Source organism: Myxocyprinus asiaticus, chromosome 47 (genome assembly GCF_019703515.2).
Source record: "Myxocyprinus asiaticus isolate MX2 ecotype Aquarium Trade chromosome 47, UBuf_Myxa_2, whole genome shotgun sequence".
Classification (NCBI taxonomy): domain Eukaryota; kingdom Metazoa; phylum Chordata; class Actinopteri; order Cypriniformes; family Catostomidae; genus Myxocyprinus; species Myxocyprinus asiaticus.
The window spans coordinates 30,984,500-31,002,110 of record NC_059390.1 but is presented as its reverse complement, the minus strand read 5'-3'; the positions used below and the strand labels follow the sequence as shown (position 1 = coordinate 31,002,110).

Genomic DNA, 17,611 nt, shown 5'->3' with positions numbered 1-17,611 from the left:
TTCTAACAGTACCATGAAACACAAAATCACAATGAAAGAATTAAATAAACATTTAAACATCTCTTAGTCACAGCATTTATTTTGGGCCATGTGCTGACTAAAAACAGTTTTCAGCATGTAGTTTCAATTTTACAAAATAATTTCAATCAGAAGACTATGAGTTGCTTTGAACATTAGTTCATATTTACAGCATGTTGACCTGAAGTAGTTTGTATAAGGCACAAGGAGAGAAGAAAAAGATGTGTCATAAAAAAATAAAATAAAAGTATAGCAACAAACAACTACCCCTATAGCTAGCTAACCCTCCCTCCCTGAAAACACTTTTCACAGGAAAAAGAAAAACTCCAGTTATCAAGTGTTCAACAGTAGTACTCACACTAAGCAACTTTTTTTTTTTTTTTAACATCATCCAAATACGGTTTGAATCTAAACCTCAATTTAAAATAAGGACAAATGGGCATTCTCAGAAAAGTTATTTGGTCCTTGGTTGGGGCTCAGCTGAGTCTAAGAAACAGTCTTGCAATTATAAATACGTAATCAGTATTGAAAATATATCAAGGGAAGGTTGACCTTTAAAAACAGGAGTCCTTCAAGATTTTCTAGCAATGGTCGGGATTGATTCAGGGCACAGTTGACACTGGATGTGCTGAACAGAGTGTCTGCTGGTACAATGCTGGGTGGGCAGCCCACGTAGCGTACAGCTACTTTGGCAAGGTCAGGCCACAGGAACTTCTTCAGGTTCCAATAATCCAGAGGATCACAGCTCTGGTCAAGAATGTCCTCCTCCAAATACTCCAGCACAGCTACCTCTGATGATTTTGGTCTCTCCTCTTGCTTTATTTTCTGTCTGATGTCGTCCATCAGTGCCCAGAGGTTGTCTTTGTTGGTGGCTGAGCTGGTTGATGAAGCTGGTATCTCACCACATCCATTGGACAGTGGTGGTTTATTCTCTGCAGAGGTAGACACCTCAAGCTCTTGAATGAGGTCTTGCTTGCATTGCTCAGCTTCCTCATCAGTAAAGAGGGAGGTCTTGTACCTTGGGTCCAACATTGTTGCCCATACATACCTTGGGTCATGAAGCGTATGAGACATTCTCGTCACCATGGCCTCCTTTAAGGACTTTAGCATATTGTCAATACCCATGGTTTCGTCAAAAAGCATGTCTATCTTTCGATTGAGAATGTGAATAAGTGGAATGACCTGACCTAATGTTGCGGTGCGGTTACTCATCTCCCTGCAGGCTACTTCGAAAGGCTTAAGGGCATTGCAAACTGACTGCATGACTTCCCATTGGTCACAGCTTATCAGTTCCCTGAAATTGCACTCGATTGACATCTCATCGATGGCTTTTTTTTGTTCTACTAATCGCTCAAGCATGAAATAGGACGTCTTCCACTTAGAGGGTACGTCCTGGACCAGTTGGTTTTCAGGCAACTGATAAGCTTTCTGCAGTTCCTCCAACTTCTCCTTTGCTTTCGCAGAACGATGTACACGCTCACAGATTTTTCGAGCAATGCTGAGCAAGTTCTGCACCATCCTCTGACTTTTTATGGCTTCATTGACAATGAGGTCTATGTTGTGACCAAAACACTGCATGGTGGCATGGTGGTTTCTCTCTAGTATGCTTCCAATAGTTTGATTATCAGTTACAGTGAATCCAATTTTAAGGCCTGAGGAACCAATCCAGGTGTCCCAAAAATCTTCAAGCTGCTTCTGTATGTTCAGCATATTGTAGTCACAGTCAATTGAGGAAACACCAAGAAGGGCCGAGCAATGGAAATCCTGCCCCTGAGGCACAACTTGCGACTCAAATGATACCCAGTGGGCGGTAAGCATCAAGTATTCTTGAGTTTGGCTGCTCACCCACACACTTGTTGTGAAATGGATGATTCCACCTTCAGCCTCCTTGAGGTGGGTCAATACAACCTCTTTCACACTTCCGTACATTTCTGGAATTGCAGTGCTGGTGAAGTAGGATGATGAAGGTAGAGAATACTGTGGCTGGAGGTATTCCATTAATCGGTTTAGGCCAACATTCTCCACTACGGTTGATGGCTGAAGATCCAGTGCAAGCATTTCTGCAATGAGTTTGGTGATTTTTTTGGCAACTGGGTGGCATTCGCTGAATTTCTCTGCATTCTCCTCATAAGTAGAAATGTCCATGTGCTCCTGCTTCACTTGAATTTCAGCAGATGACACATCACCTGAGATATAACTATTGTTTTCAAGCACATGTCCATGAAACCTCTGCATATGCCTAAGTAGGCAACTTGTGCCTAAATTGGTTGTCTTTTTGCCCCTGCTAATTGTGCGGCTACAATACAAACAGACCACCTTTGTTGGGTCTGCAGAGGAAATAGAAAAGTGATTCCACAGCTTTGAAGTCTTTTTGCTGAAAGCAGGCAGGGCATGGGGTTTGTTCTCAACTGCAGGGATGTTCTTCGCATTTGATAGCATACCTTCCTCTGCAGCAGGAGTAGTTTGGGGTGACTGGGGTGAGGTAACTTTGTCACTTGTGCTTTTTGGGGTCTTGAGGACATCAGGATGCCGTCGCATCAAATGCCTCATTAAACAGCTTGTGCCGAAGTCCCCTCTTTTACCACGACTAATGACACAGGGACAATACCTACACAAAGCTTTGAGTTGGTCGACAGGAGAGACAATGAAATGATGCCATACTTCTGATTTCACCCGTTTCATTATTTTCTTGTTTTGCTGAAAAATTGAGCTCGGATCTTGGGATAGGCTCTGCCCCTCCGTGTGCTCCACTGGAGAGGATATCAGAGGTATTTTTTCGCTTTTCAGTCCAAAAGATGCATCAAGTGTGGACTCATGTACAGACTGATATGTAGCATCATTTGCCTCCTCCTCAATTGTCATGTGTTCACTGTCATCTTTGGGAACTTCGTCCGATATGGTTTCAATGGGATATGGGATACAGAAGAGTTCCTTTTTTACCTCAGCAGAGTCCTGAACCTGTGTGCGACACAATAGTGTTGGCGGAGTGGTGTAAGGCGGAGGAATGCTTGAGCCCTGTCCATTTTCTTCAATGACTATGTCTCTATGGGCCCGCCACATGTGACGAATAAGGCAGCTTGTTCCCAAGTCTTTCCCGTTTTTACCACGGCTGAACTCATTCATGCAGTGAATACACACTGCTTTCGAGCTGTCAGCAGGCGATAAATAAAAGTGTTTCCACACTGCTGAGCGCCGCCGAGAATTTGAGCTCTTGGAGGCCGATCCAGGGCTTTCAGTCCCCAGGTCTATGACATCGTCATTATGGTTGTTAAAGGAATGAGGGGATGAGACTGTGCTAGAGCCACCCTTGACACTCTTTTCTGGTTTTGATTTGACCTTTTGTAAAGACTCTTTGGACACTATGTCTGTGTCCTCAGCTAAAAAGTTGGACAGTGAAGTATGGTTGTCTATGGTAGACTTGATGCTTCCAGACAAGTCTCCATTGTTTGCTGATATACTAGGAGGTACTAAAGATGAGGAAGTATTGGAAGAATTATTTAACGAGTCAACATCTTGCAGAAGAACAGTGGGGTGAGCCCTTCGCACGTGCCTCATTAAACAACTAGTACTGAGGTCTTTCTCGTTTTTACCCCGACTGAACTCTTTCATACAGTACATACAGATTGCTTTGGTACTATCACGTGGTGATATGAAAAAATGGTTCCAGGCAGGAGATTTTTTTCTAGGGTTAAGGGGGCTTCTAATGGACGACAGAAGGCTTTGTGTGACCGCATCCATTGCAACATCATAAAGAGTACTTGAGTAGCCACTGAACAAGCTACCATATTCGTCTTCATAACCTCTGGAGGCAAAAGGGCCAAAGGCCCCACCAAAAGATAACTTTTCACTGTCCTGAGTGATTTCACCTGTTTCATTTGGTTCTGCTTTGATACATACACTCGTTTTGCTTTCTAATGAATTATTTATTTCAGTGCTCTGGTTCTTATTTGAAATAGCTGCAGAGGTTTGAGAGTCATGCTTTTCACATGTTTCAACTGTCGAATCCTCTGTTGAAAGCCTGTTGACCTGAGAAGACAGATCTTCCTCTGTGCCTTCAAATGACAAGGGCACCAAAGAAGAGTCTTTATTCAGTGTCTCTAAAGGACAGGGAAGGGATTGTGTATCCAAAATCTCCCGAGGAGTAATGCTGTATGATTTCAACATGTAGCCATCTTTCCCTTCAATTTTTAAACAAGTTCCTTTGGCTTCTATTCTCTTATAATTGTCTTTGGAGCCACTGTGTTTGTAGCTCACATCCTCAGCCTTTTGTGAGAAGCAGTCTTCTCCATCCATTTGAGCAGAAAGAATTTCTGCAGGGAAATTATTTTTTCTCTATTGAAAGCAGCTTTTTAATGTTCAAGTGTCATGGGTGAAGCTTTTTCCACAGTCTTCAATCCAGATGTTTACATTAGCATGTTATTTCTAAGGCCAGATGCAGCAGATAAATTGACCTCCATTTAGGACAGGGTAGAAAGCTTGTGTTCATTTGTAGAATCTGCTAAATTAAACAAGAGCCAGAAAGATAATTAGCAAGACAATTCATAATATAAAGTACTCAAAGTTCCTCTCAACTGGATATATGAACCTCTGTTGCCCACACTCAAATGGTTGAAGTCTGTGGGAATGCAGAAACCTGAAGTACCATCTCCATAAGTGGTACGGAGACCAAAAACACAATCAGAAACATCCACTTTTAAAAGATTTAAAATTACTATTAGCTTTAGGCCTATAGGTAGGCTAATGTTATGTAAGTGCTTAGTCACACTCAGCAAAGGTATTTAAGCACTTCTAGGACTGAACGATTAATCGAAATAAATAGAAATCGTGACACGACCCAGTGCGATTATCAAACCCAGAGGGCTGAGATTTAATTAAATAAATAAATAGTTATTCATTTAATTAAATCTCAGCCCTCTGGGTTTGATAATCGCACTGGGTCATATCACGATTTTGATTTATTTCTGAACACACTTATGTGTGCAGTATGTAGTGCATGTAAATGAGGTCAGTGTATTACAAGTTTTCAGTGGTTTCAAATCAGTTCTGTGCTTGATACACCCAAATTCTATCTATCTGGTTCCCCGAGTGACAGATGTGCTCTGAGTGCGGTACAATTTACAATACAAATCTAAAATAACCCCATGACACTGGATTTTCGTGGACAGAAAAGGAAGATGAGAGCATTTTACTGCATTAAAAGGCTGTTGTCAACTCAAGTACAAACAACAGAAACTTCAGTTCCTTCCGTTTTCTGCCAAAATAAAAGCTTCCACCAAAATAAAGTGTTGAGGGTTTACCCACTGCATAGCCATGCCACGAGCAAGTTAATACATTATTAAAAAATTAGATTACTATTGAAAAATAATAATAATAATATTATCTAATTCTTAACATTATTATTATTATATTACAATAGCATAATATTAAAGTTGACTGGGTTTCAACAGGGGACAACAACAAATAAATTGCAAATGAAAAATCATAACTGATTGTAACAAATAGGCCTAATGTCTGATGAAAGACAGCATAGTTTAAGAACACACCCTGACCTTTTAGTTATACATTTTCTTTATTTTTCAGTAGGTATTGTTTTAAATTAGGGCTGCTCCTGACCAAAGATTTTCCTAGTCGACTAGTAGGCCTTAATTTAAGCCATTAGTCGACTAGTCGCACATTTATGATATTAATTTAATTACTTATATATTTTTTGGGGGGCATCAGAAAATGGTTTGAGTTCCAGGACTGAGAAAAAATGTTGTAAGTAACATTGCTAACACTGTTCTACATTACAGAGAAATACTAAACCGTAATAATGAGCCTTTAAAATATACATTTTACAAGCGCAAGCACAAAGCGAGCCGCAGCGGCACCGGCAAAAGCGGTAATGATTCTGAATGTATCAGAAAAACCAGCAAGGAGACTGTCTGAACATTTTGTTAATTTATAGAGAGAATGTATTTGCACATTTAGAGTTGTGCTGATAGATGATGATCTCAGAGATCGACGATGGTCAGAGTAATCGCCAATAGCTGATGCCTTTGACAATACCAAGACGAAATTTGGCTCGTTTTCCCATTAATGTATAACATCATTATTATTATAAGGCTATTATTATTATCAAATAATTTGCCCATAGACACACACTTGAAGAAACACACTTTATTATATTTTTACTTTTGAATTTTTACGTATTTGAACAGATGACACAAAAGCCGTCTATACGCATATTTTTGTACGGAGACGTGCAGTCTGGTGGAACACGTGCATGTAAAAGTTTCTCACTCTTTCTTTGTTTCTGTCTTCTGAATTTTTGTTTTTGTTTTGCAAGAACAGTATCATCTATAAGTGCTGCAAATGATCTCAGACATCTCAGCTCAGGAGGTGCTTTGAGTTTAGTTCACTTTACTTCCACAGAGCAGTTCACTGTGAACGCAACTCTGCAGCCTGTGATTAAATCATAAAAATTTTAAAAAACACATTCAACTCAAACCATGATTTATATTTCAGTGATTATTATCATCATTATAATTATTATGTTTACATTTAGAATTGTTTTTATGTCTTCATTTGTGTAAGTAATTTTCCACCTGCATGTTTAGACAGATATTTGCCTGACGGTAAATGGAAAGGTGGTTACTTATATATATATATATATATATATTTTTTTGATCACTTAATTATTTTATTTGCTTTTTCGTTTCGTTTGGAGTGCAATTTGAATTTAGAAATGTATTTACGTTTTTCATTTTATAAATAAATTAATTTAATTTTCAATGCAAAATCACTAAAGCAAGAATATTCACCAATCCCTCAGCCCAGAGGTTTCCGATGTAATTAGATATTGCGAGATATGTATATACATACATATCTCGTGAAGGGGGAACAAAACAAATTTATTCACACACATGATGTATTTTCCCTAACAATGAAATACCCATCCGGTAGAGAATGCACAGATGAATTAGCTTCTTTGCCAGAGAGATGTTGACAACTTTTGTAAAGCCATCTTTCACAAAATTTGAACAACACACATTTTAATTGCACTATTTTTTTCCAGTTTCATTAGAATTTGTTAAAATAAATAAAGTTCAAAGTTTGAAATCAAGTTGTCTTGCTTTGTGTAGAGCCCTAACCCTGCTTAACGAAAATTACCCCACAGTACCACCTAGCGTCCAACCAGCGGTAATACCGGTGTTCGTAGGTTTTCTGCTGAGTTTTTTTTCTCTTTTTTTTTCTGACCAACCTACAAATCAAAACTTGGTCGACCAAGACTCTTCTCATGGACTAACCTTTGGTCGACTATCAGGGGGCAGCCCTATTTTAAATCAAACTAAATTACAAAATTAACAAATTACTGAATTGAAAGCAACTGAAATGTTAACTGGGCAGTAATAATTACAAATTATTGTAATGTACTATCCCCATATAGCCCTCATTTTTGTGAATAGAGTGATGGAAATTTATGGTAAATTGTGACCAATATTGAGTCCTATTTTTTAATTATTGCATAGCCTGTATAAGCCTGACATGGGTAAAAGGTTAAATATTACGCTATTAAGTGTAGTAAATAATTAATATAACTATATTTGTTACCTATAACTGCACATACATAAGAGTAAGTGAGCACTTCTTCACATAAAAACTAGCGTAATTCAAGATATGTAATTTTTCATATTTAGTCAGTAGTCAATTTCACAAAATTCACACTGTAACAACTTATAATGACAGTATTAAAAAGAACAGACAAAATAATAAGTGTTGGGTAAGCTACTCTAAAAAAAAGTAATTTCTAACTTCTAATTACATCTTCTATAGTGTAATTAGATTACTGTACTAATTACTCTGTCTGAAAAGTAACTGCATTACTTATTACTAATTACTTTCTAAAACCCTTATCAACCTCAACCAGATGAAAATTACAAGGATATAAATGAAACTGTTATAAATAAATCATTTAAAATCAAATAAATTATTCATGAACTGGACAAAGAATTTAAGGGGGCAGTGTTAAATTAGAAAAAAATTTAACAGACATTAAATTTCGATTTTAAATTCACTATTGTTTTATATAGAATTGTTCTATATTGTCTATACAGTATTTAACGCAATTACATCAGAAGTAACTAAATTACTGAAAAATTTTGAGAAATCACTTGCTTTACTTTTTCAATGAAAAAGTAATTTAATTACAGTAAGTAATTACTTAGTAATGCATTACACCCAACACTAATAATAATACAAAACGAGTTAATTGCATTATTTGTATGTGTAGAACGAACGATCCGATAAATAACTTTAACAAATAAAATGCACAATAACATTACCCTGGGTTAGCAAAATAAAAAATAGTCGAGAAAGTATTCCGTAATACCTATATTTAGAGAAAACAATCAGATAAATAACGTTATAATGATCTGTCAGTTGTCGATTTCATCAAATACACATGACGAAATTCCTGCAGCACACATAAAATTAAAAGGTAAAAATATACACATGACAAGAAAAATAATCCAAAAAAAAAGTAAATAATTTACTTATTAATTAGATAAAACAATGAGATAAATAACGTAAAATTGATCTGAGGTATTTCTAGTGGTGCAATTGTACTGCTGCACGAGCTCCTCGTCAACACGCTCTCGCGACCTCACGAGACTACAGAGGCGCTAGCTTCTATGCTAGCGGCTAATGCATTAGCTTGCAGACAAAAACAACCGGAAAAACACTTTACGCTTCCATTTTGTCATATGGATAGAAGTGACAAGATTTGCTTCTTAGTAATTCCGTATGATTTAATTTGTAATATTTTCTTCTTGTGGCTTTAAATTTCTATATGAAGACATTTAAACTAAAGTCTTAGAATGAAGAGATTGGGCTAAGTGACAACTCAGTGGTGTGGTTACGTTAGGCCACACAGGACATAAACTGATGAGGCAGAACCGAATCCTGGTCGCACAAGACAGAAGCTCGTAGAACCAGCCAGGTCATTGGATCTAAATTAAAATCACGCATGTGTCTTTCTGATACAGTGTAAATCAAGAAATTGCATCGCTTACCTTTGTGTCATGGGGTTTACTTAAGTGAGTTTCGGTTGTGAAATGGTTAAATAAAGCGTATGGTTGATCCAGAGGGGTAATTGAGTTTGTTGCTTTGTCTCCAGTGCAGTAAACAGTGCGCTGTATTAGCGCCACACGGCGTCAGACAGAAGCAACGGGCTCTATGACGTCATAGGGGCTTTCGGTATGGTGGGCGGGATTAACAAAACAAAACTAAACAGTTGAAAGACCACCGGTGCCGTGGTATTCCATGGCTGAATAATTGCAAGGTCTTAATCGTGTCAATAAAAACACGAAGCATTTTGAATTTTCACGCACAAACGCCCAAACCACAAATAACGAAAACTACAAAATAGAAAGGTAATTCCCTACACTGTTCATTCCCTAAAGCAAACACACGGGGTTTCTTGACCCAAAGGGTCTCTCTCAGGGGCAGCCAGGCGCCAGCTTGGGTGTGGCAATATATACAAGCCTTTTTGGTATTTAAATGTATGTTTAGGTCATTTTAAAAGGTTGGGGGTTTTTGTGCTCTTGTTATTTTTTCTATTAATGCATATTTTCTGTTTGTTGTTTTGGAAACACTAATTTGGTAAAAAGTTCTTAATATAAGAAATGTATATGAGATTGTGTTGTGATTTTTGACACATTTCTTTTACCTTTAATCAAAAATATGTTAAACATTACCAAAAAAAACTATTTTAAGTACATAGCATAATATAATAATATTATTCTTTATAATAATATAAATAGGCCCATAAATGATTATAAAATATATAGAAATCTAATCAAAATAAATGAACATCATGTGAACATTATGTTAAGCAAAGACAAAATCTTTCTATCTTTCTTTCTTTAATAACAATATAGAATTACAGGCAAGTATTTAGTTATGGCATATTTATGTATCCTGTATGGGACTTGATCCACGGGAGTCGAAGAAGACACTCGTGTGGAGAAAAATGACGAAAGAAAGATGCGGGTCTGGCAACGACTGTGATGTGAATGAATGAAGGAAGTAATGTAGATGGAGAGGATGATGTTGAAGACATGAATAGCGAAGAGTGGTCTCAGGTAGGGCAGATATCGCAAAAACGGAAAGACACGGGATCAGATTCCAAGGAAATCGTAGGAGAAGGAGTAAGGAGTAAAACGATGAGGATGAAGGATGAGTACAAAGTTATATTAACATTTGCAACAATGGGTGAAATGTGTAATCCTATGCGGCTAACAAAAGTACTCAAAAAAGCAGTAAAACATTAAATCAGCAAGATACTTAACTAACAGTCGGGTGCTTGTGTTTTGTTTGAACAAAAAACAACAAGAGGTGGCTATCAAAAAGAAGGAATTAGGGGGAATAGAAGTGAAATGCCATGTACCAGGTGAAATGAATGGTATTAAAGGGGTGATAACTGGGGTTCCAGTATCATTAACAGATGAGGTACTAAAAAATCAGATAACAAATGAAAAGGTAACAGATGTGTAAAGATTGACATCAAATAGAAATGGGAAAAGAGAAGCGAGTACAACAGTGATGATAGTAATGAATGGTAAAATACTACCAGAAAATGTAAATATTGGATATGTGAGCTATCCAGTATGTCCATACATAAAACCTGTATTGAGATGCTTCAGCTGCCAAAGATTAGGACATGTGGCAGAAATATGTAAATGAAAGAAAAGGTGCTGTAAATGTGGAGGAGAACATGATTATGGGGAGTGTGGGGAACAAGTTGGGCCTAAGTGCTGCAATTGTGAAGGCCCACATGGTGCAGCATACTTAGATGTACAGCACAAAAACAAGCAATGGAAGTTATGAAGTACAAATCAGATCACAATGTATCATATGCACAAGCAGTAAAGAAGATTCAAAATGAGCAAGGAAATAAGATAAGTGATGGGAACACTCATAAAGATACAAATGGGATATCAAACAAGGGTACAGATATGGATAAAGCAAATGTTGACTCAAGTATGCTCATGGTTAGTAAAGTGAGTTTCATTGCATTTATCGCAGAAGTCATTAACTGCACAACACAAACAAACAAAAGGACAGAAAAACTGAAAATAATCATATCTGCAGCAATACGTCAGCTGGGTATAACAGAAATAACAGTTGAGAAAATTTCAGACACTCCTAGGTCAATCTGAGAATAAAGCAAATTCTCAGGAATTACCAGACAAGCAAAGGTGATTAAATTTTGTTATTCCAGGGTACATATCTGTGAGAAAAGATAGAACAGAAACAAATGGTGGGGGGTGTGCAACGTTTATAAAGAATGGGGTGGCTTATAGGGAAGTAAATATAGAAACACAATATGAAGGTACTAAGGTGGAGGTATGGACACAGTTAGGAAAAGTAACAATAATAAACTACTACAATCCATGTGAACAGTTATCCTTAATAGAATTAAACAAAATTTGGAGTAAAGAAGAAGGTATGGTGATATGGTGTGGTGATTTAAATGAGCACAGTGTTACATGGGGAAGTTTAAGCACAAATAAATATGGTATAGTGGTGGAAGAATATGTGGAGGATAATTTATTGGTATGATTAAATGATGGGAGTGGAACAAGGTTCAATATCAGAGATTCAACTAAGTCATGTATAGATCTAACAATAGTATCAGCAATAATAGCAGTAAAATGTCAATGGGAAATACTAGATCAATCAACAATTGGGAGTGATCCTTATCCAGTAACCTGCACAATAGGATTAGAAATGCAAAGGAGTGTAGTAGCAAAACAACAAAGATGGAAATTTGACAAAGCAGATTGGGGGAAATATAATAGCATATGTAAGACAGAATTGATGAATTATAGTATGGAAGATGACATTGATGAGTGTACAGAGAAATTAAGCTCAATATTAATCAGAGCAGCAGAAGAATCAGTCCCTACAGGGAAAGGAAAAGGAAGGGAGAAGTTGTTCCATGGTGGAAGTTGTTCCATGGTGGAATGACGATTGTTCCAATGCAATTAAAAAAAGAAATAAGGCGTTTAGAATATTAAAAAGAACACTGACACCAAAAACAGTACAAGAATATCAGAGGGAAAGAGCACAGGCAAGGAGGAAAATTAAACAGGAAAAAAAGAGATACTGGCAAGGTTATTATTCTTCTATAGGTATAGAAACAGGATTGGGTGAGGTATGGGTTATGTTTTTTGTTGTTGTAATTAACATTTTTTATTAAATCTTATAATAACAAAACACACACACACACATATACATATATATATATACACACAACAATTAAACCCCACATCCCCCCCTCCCCAACCCCGAACCCCGCCTACCCAAAAAACAATCCTGTGGTCACACATAAGTAAATATATACATACACATACACACACATACATATACACATACACTATATTGCCAAAAGTATTCGCTCACCCATCCAAATAATTGAATTCAGGTGTTCCAATCACTTCCATGGCCACAGGTGTATAAAATGAAGCACCTAGGCATGCAGACTGCTTCTACAAACATTTGTGAAAGAATGGGCCGCTCTCAGGAGCTCAGTGAATTCCAGCGTGGTACTGTGATAGGATGCCACCTGTGCAACAAGTCCAGTCGTGAAATTTCCTCGCTGCTAAATATTCCACAGTCAACTGTCAGTGGTATTATAACAAATTGGAAGCGATTGGGAATGATAGCAACGTAAAATGACAGAGCGGGGTCAGCGGATGCTGAGGCGCATAGTGCGCAGAGGTCGCCAACTTTCTGCAGAGTCAATCGCTACAGACCTCCAAAGTTCATGTGGCCTTCAGATTAGCTCAAGAACAGTGCGTAGAGAGCTTCATGAAATGGGTTTCCATGGCCGAGCAGCTGCATCCAAGCCATACATCACCAAGTGCAATGCAAAGCATCGGATACAGTGGTGTAAAGCACACCACCACTGGACTCTAGAGCAGTGGAGACGCGTTCTCTGGAGTGACGAATCACGCTTCTCCATCTGGCAATCTGATGGATGAGTCTGGGTTTGGCGGTTGCCAGGAGAATGGTACTTGTCTGACTGCATTGTGCCAACTGTGAAGTTTGGTGGAGGGGGGATTATGGTGTGTGGTTGTTTTTCAGGAGCTGGGCTTGGCCCCTTGGTTCCAGTGAAAGGAACTCTGAATGCTTCAGCATACCAAGAGATTTTGGACAATTCCATGCTCCCAACTTTGTGGGAACAGTTTGGGGATGGCCCCTTCCTGTTCCAACATGACTGCGCACCAGTGCACAAAGCAAGGTCCATAAAGACATGGATGAGCGAGTTTGGTGTGGAAGAACTTGACTGGCCTGCACAGAGTCCTAACCTCAACCCGACAGAGCACCTTTGGGATGAATTTGAGCGAAGACTGTGAGCCAGGCCTTCTCGTCCAACATCAGTGTCTGACCTCACAAATGCGCTTCTGGAAGAATGGTCAAAAATTCCCATAAACACACTCCTAAACCTTGTGGAAAGCCTTCCCAGAAGAGTTGAAGCTGTTATAGCTGCAAAGGGTGGGCCGACGTCATATTAAACCCTATGGATTAAGAATGGGATGTCACTTAAGTTCATATGCGTCTAAAGGCAGATGAGCGAATACTTTTGGCAATATAGTGTACCTATACACACATAATAATCATACTCACTTAAAAACTATACAACAATACTCTCTCCAAACCCCACCCGAGAGCCCCCCAAAAATTCCAAATACCTGCACCATTTCCGGACAAACAAATCTAAATCACCTCATTTTCCCAATGACACCTCCTCGTAAGCCGCTACCCTCCCCATCTCCGTGCACCACTCTGGATATGGGGGCGCACCAGCTGACCTCCAACCCCTCAAAATAACCTGCCTGGCGATCATCACACAGGTCAGAACCCAGTTCTCAATATGGCCATTCCCCACATCGATGACCGCCCCATCGCCCAGAACACAAAGTCTGGGGCAAAACGAAACCCGAGTGCCCACCATGTCGCACACAAAATTCTGAACCTTTGACCAGAATTTCTGGATCTCGACACACCACCAAAAAACATGGGCCATGTTCCGACTGGCATCTCCAGCAGGTGGGTGTGTCTTTAAGACCAAGCCTATACAGTCTAGAGGGGGTCCAATAAAATCTATGCAAAATTTTGAATTGTATAAGATGCACCCTTAATGTTTTTAAGAATTTTAGCCCACACTCCTTCCTCCAATGCCAAGTTGAAATCTTTCTCCCATACTCTCTTGAGAGAAGTTAAGGCTCCATCCCCCAGACTCTGAATTAACAGGGAGTAGTACACTGATGCCACATGACCTTTCCAAAAGCTGCAATCACCTCTCCCAAAGCATCTGCCTCCTTAGGGGGGTGTGTGCTACTCCCAAAAATAGTACAAAGCAGGTGGCGCAGTTGTAAATACCTATAAAATTGTGGTCTGGGGATCCCAAAATGTTGGACCAAGTTTTAAAACGATCTCAACACTCCAATTTCATATAGGTCACTGAGTGTAGCAACCTCCCTCACAATCCACTCTGACCAGCAGAAAGGGGACTTGCCAATATACAATCTTGGGTTCTGCCATATGCTCCAGGCAACATTTAAATAAGTGTCCAATTTAAACAATCTGGACACTTTAGTCCATACCGAGTGTAAATGCAAAATAACGGTGTGTAACTTAACTTTTCCGATTAGTTTGATAGAGATGCTTTGTAATGGCGAAATAGGGGCAAGAACTGCCTGTTCAATAACAAACCAGGGAGGGGCTCTCTCAGGTGGAAGTGACCAATGAGCCTGAACGCATAGTGATAAAACAAAATCTTGGGTAGGCCTAGCCCACCATTGTCTATCGGTCTATGTAACTTATTAAAATGCAATCTGGGACATTTACCATTCCAAATGAAGGACTTCGCTATGCTATCAAAGTGCTTGAAATAAGAGAGGGGGACATCTACAAGGAGAGATTGTAGCAGGTAGTTACATTTTGGAATACAATTCATTTTAATAACATTAACCTTCCCAATCATCGATAAATGTAATGAAGCCCACCTTCCCACCTCGCTCGAAAACCTTTTTATTAAAGGGTCAAAATTAACACTAACTAAATCAGACAAATTTGCTGGGAATAAAATCCCCAAATACTTAATGCCCTGTTTGGGCCACTGGAAGGCGCCCGGCTGGAAAGCCGTTACTGGACAGTACGCTGTCAGAGCCAAAGCTTCGGATTTAGACCAATTGACTTTGTATCCTGAGAACTTGGAAAAGGTATTAATAATTCTGTGGAGGCAAGGCATAGATCTAGTAGGTTCAGAGACAAATAATAAAATATCATCTGCGTAAAGCAGAAGCTTAAGCGCCACACCTCCTGCCACCACCCCTGTAAAATCGTCCTCCTTTCTTATCGCAGCTGCTAATGGTTCCAGGGCAAGACAGAACAATAATGGGGAAAGAGGGCAACCCTGCTGAGTGCCCTATTCAGAGTAAAATAATCTGAAATTAATCCATTTGTTTGTACCGCTGCTACAGGGTGTCTATAAAGTAACTTAATCCAACCAATAAATGTACTCCCAAACCCGTATATTTCTAAAATCTTAAAAAGTTAATCCCATTCTACCATATCAAATGCCTTTTCAGCATCAAGTGAAATGGCAGCGACCGGAGACTGATCATTCGCTACTCACCACATGATATTGATGAGACGCCTGATGTTATCAGAAGAGCTGCGGCCCCTAATAAACCTCACCTGATCTATATGTATAAGAGATGTCATAACTTTACTTAATCGATTAGCCAACATTTTTACATCTAGTTGGATCAGGGAGATTGGACGGTAACTTTTACACTCGCTTGGATCTTTGTCCTTTTTAAGAATCAGACTGATCCGGGCTTGTGTCATGGTTGGAGGAAGCTTTCCATTCTTTAATGATTCAGTATAAACTTCTAACAAAAGTGGAGCCAGTTCTGTAGCATAGGATCTAAAAAATTCTGTGGAAAAACCATCTGGCCCCGGAGTCTTGCCTGTAGGTAGGGACTTAATTACCTCGTCAAGCTCCTCCAAGGTTATCTCAGAATCAAGAGAATATTTTTGCTCAATCGTCAGTTTAGGAAGATCTAATGGTTCCACAAAGTTTCTAATATCTTCATCAGTAGACGAAGACGTGGAACTATAAAGATCAAGATGGAACTCTTTAAAGGCATTTGTGGAGCGGGGGCGTGGTCAAGCATCTCTCCGGAGAGAGAGAAAGCGTTAAGGGCGCTTACACCTGAGTTAAATTATGTCTAACACCTGTCTCTAATTTCAGTGAGCACGGGGAGTGCGGCATAAATAGAGCCACACAGCAGTTAGATGAGAGAGAGAGCCTGGGCACGGACTGTGAAGCCAAAAGTTATTATTATTATTACAAAGTGGAGAGTTTATTTTGTGAACTAGTTTGTGGATGTTTTTAGACTGTATTATCGAACAACGTAAAGCCTTGAGAGTGTGTATGTGCTGCAGTGAGGAAAATAAAAACGCCTACCTGAACCAGGAAATCTGCTTCTCGCCTCCTCCTTCCACTGAGAAGTGCTACAATGGTGCCGAAACCCGGGATTTGAAGTTTGGTTGAAGATGGATGGAAGTCGCCCTGTAGAGTCCTCCCAGTTGGCGGAGATCCTCCAAGCCCTCGCTGGCCTCCATCGAAGCCACCAGCAATCCCTGCTTGAGCTCCAGCAAGATCAAGACCGCCGGTTTGTGGAGCTGATGCATGCTCAAGCAGAGGACCGACAGGCGATCTGGAGACTTCTCAGCCAGGAGGCATCCCCAGCCGCAACCCCAGACACCCACACACCATTACCCCCACCTGCGTTACAAAAGATGGGGGCGGCGGACGACCCAGAGGTGTTCCTGGATCTCTTTGAGCCCGACTCATTCTGCTACTGTCCGGGGAAGCCCAACTCGTGGCTCAACAACTACCAGCGATAAGCCTCCTGGCCTACGGAGACTTAAAGAAAGCCATCCTGCAACGCGTTGGTCGCAGTCTGGAAGAAAGTCATCAGTCATCTCCTCTCGTTCTGCTCTCTCTCCAGGTCCCGTTCCTGCCCCACGCAGATGAGGAGGACTTCAGCCACTGAGACCAGTTCCCCGGGTGTGGGAGGCGACATCTTCCCCTATTCCAATGTCCCCGAGGGGGAGAGCGGGCATAGCGCCTGGGCCGGCCTGCTGGAGGTGCAGAGACCCGGGCCACTTCCGAGATCAGTGCCCTCTGATGGAGCTGGGGACGGTGGTGCGGGTCTCTGACCTCCCACAGGCTGCCCCCGACCGGGCCAGAGCATACCGGATACCAGTAAGTGTCAAGGGGGGTACTCACCAAGCGTTGGTGGACACCGGGTGTAATCAAACCACTATCCACCAACACTTGGTTCAACCCGAAGCATTGGTCACAACTAAAACGGTGAAGGTGAAATGTGTACACGGGGATATTCACAAGTATCCGGTGGTGACCCTGACGATTAAATTCCAGGGGAAAAAGCATAGAGTGGAGGCCGTGGTTAGTTCCCACCTCACCCATCCGCTGATTTTGGGGACTGATTGGCCTGACTTTAGAGCT

General features: G+C 40.0%; 1 protein-coding gene across 2 annotated transcripts; it reads right to left on the bottom strand.

Annotated features, from left to right (window-relative positions):
- Positions 1-130: 130 nt before the first annotated feature.
- Positions 131-9,224, bottom strand: LOC127436490 (zinc finger BED domain-containing protein 4-like). Of its 2 annotated transcripts, none has more exons than XM_051690685.1 (2): positions 9,072-9,224; positions 131-4,516 (listed from the first exon to the last, which is right to left on the bottom strand). In XM_051690685.1, the coding sequence occupies exon 2, from the start codon at positions 4,309-4,311 to the stop codon at positions 538-540; it is 3,774 nt and encodes a 1,257-aa protein (XP_051546645.1). In that variant the 5' UTR covers positions 4,312-4,516; positions 9,072-9,224; the 3' UTR covers positions 131-537. The 2 variants fall into 2 exon arrangements, with proteins under 2 accessions (XP_051546645.1, XP_051546646.1); XM_051690686.1 differs by having other exon boundaries at positions 131-4,513; positions 9,072-9,221.
- Positions 9,225-17,611: the final 8,387 nt, after the last annotated feature.

What these genes read in the sequence shown, in the direction of transcription:
- LOC127436490 (XM_051690685.1), bottom strand. Translation starts at nt 4,311, where the DNA reads ATGGATGGAGAAGACTGCTTCTCACAAAAGGCTGAGGATGTGAGCTAC.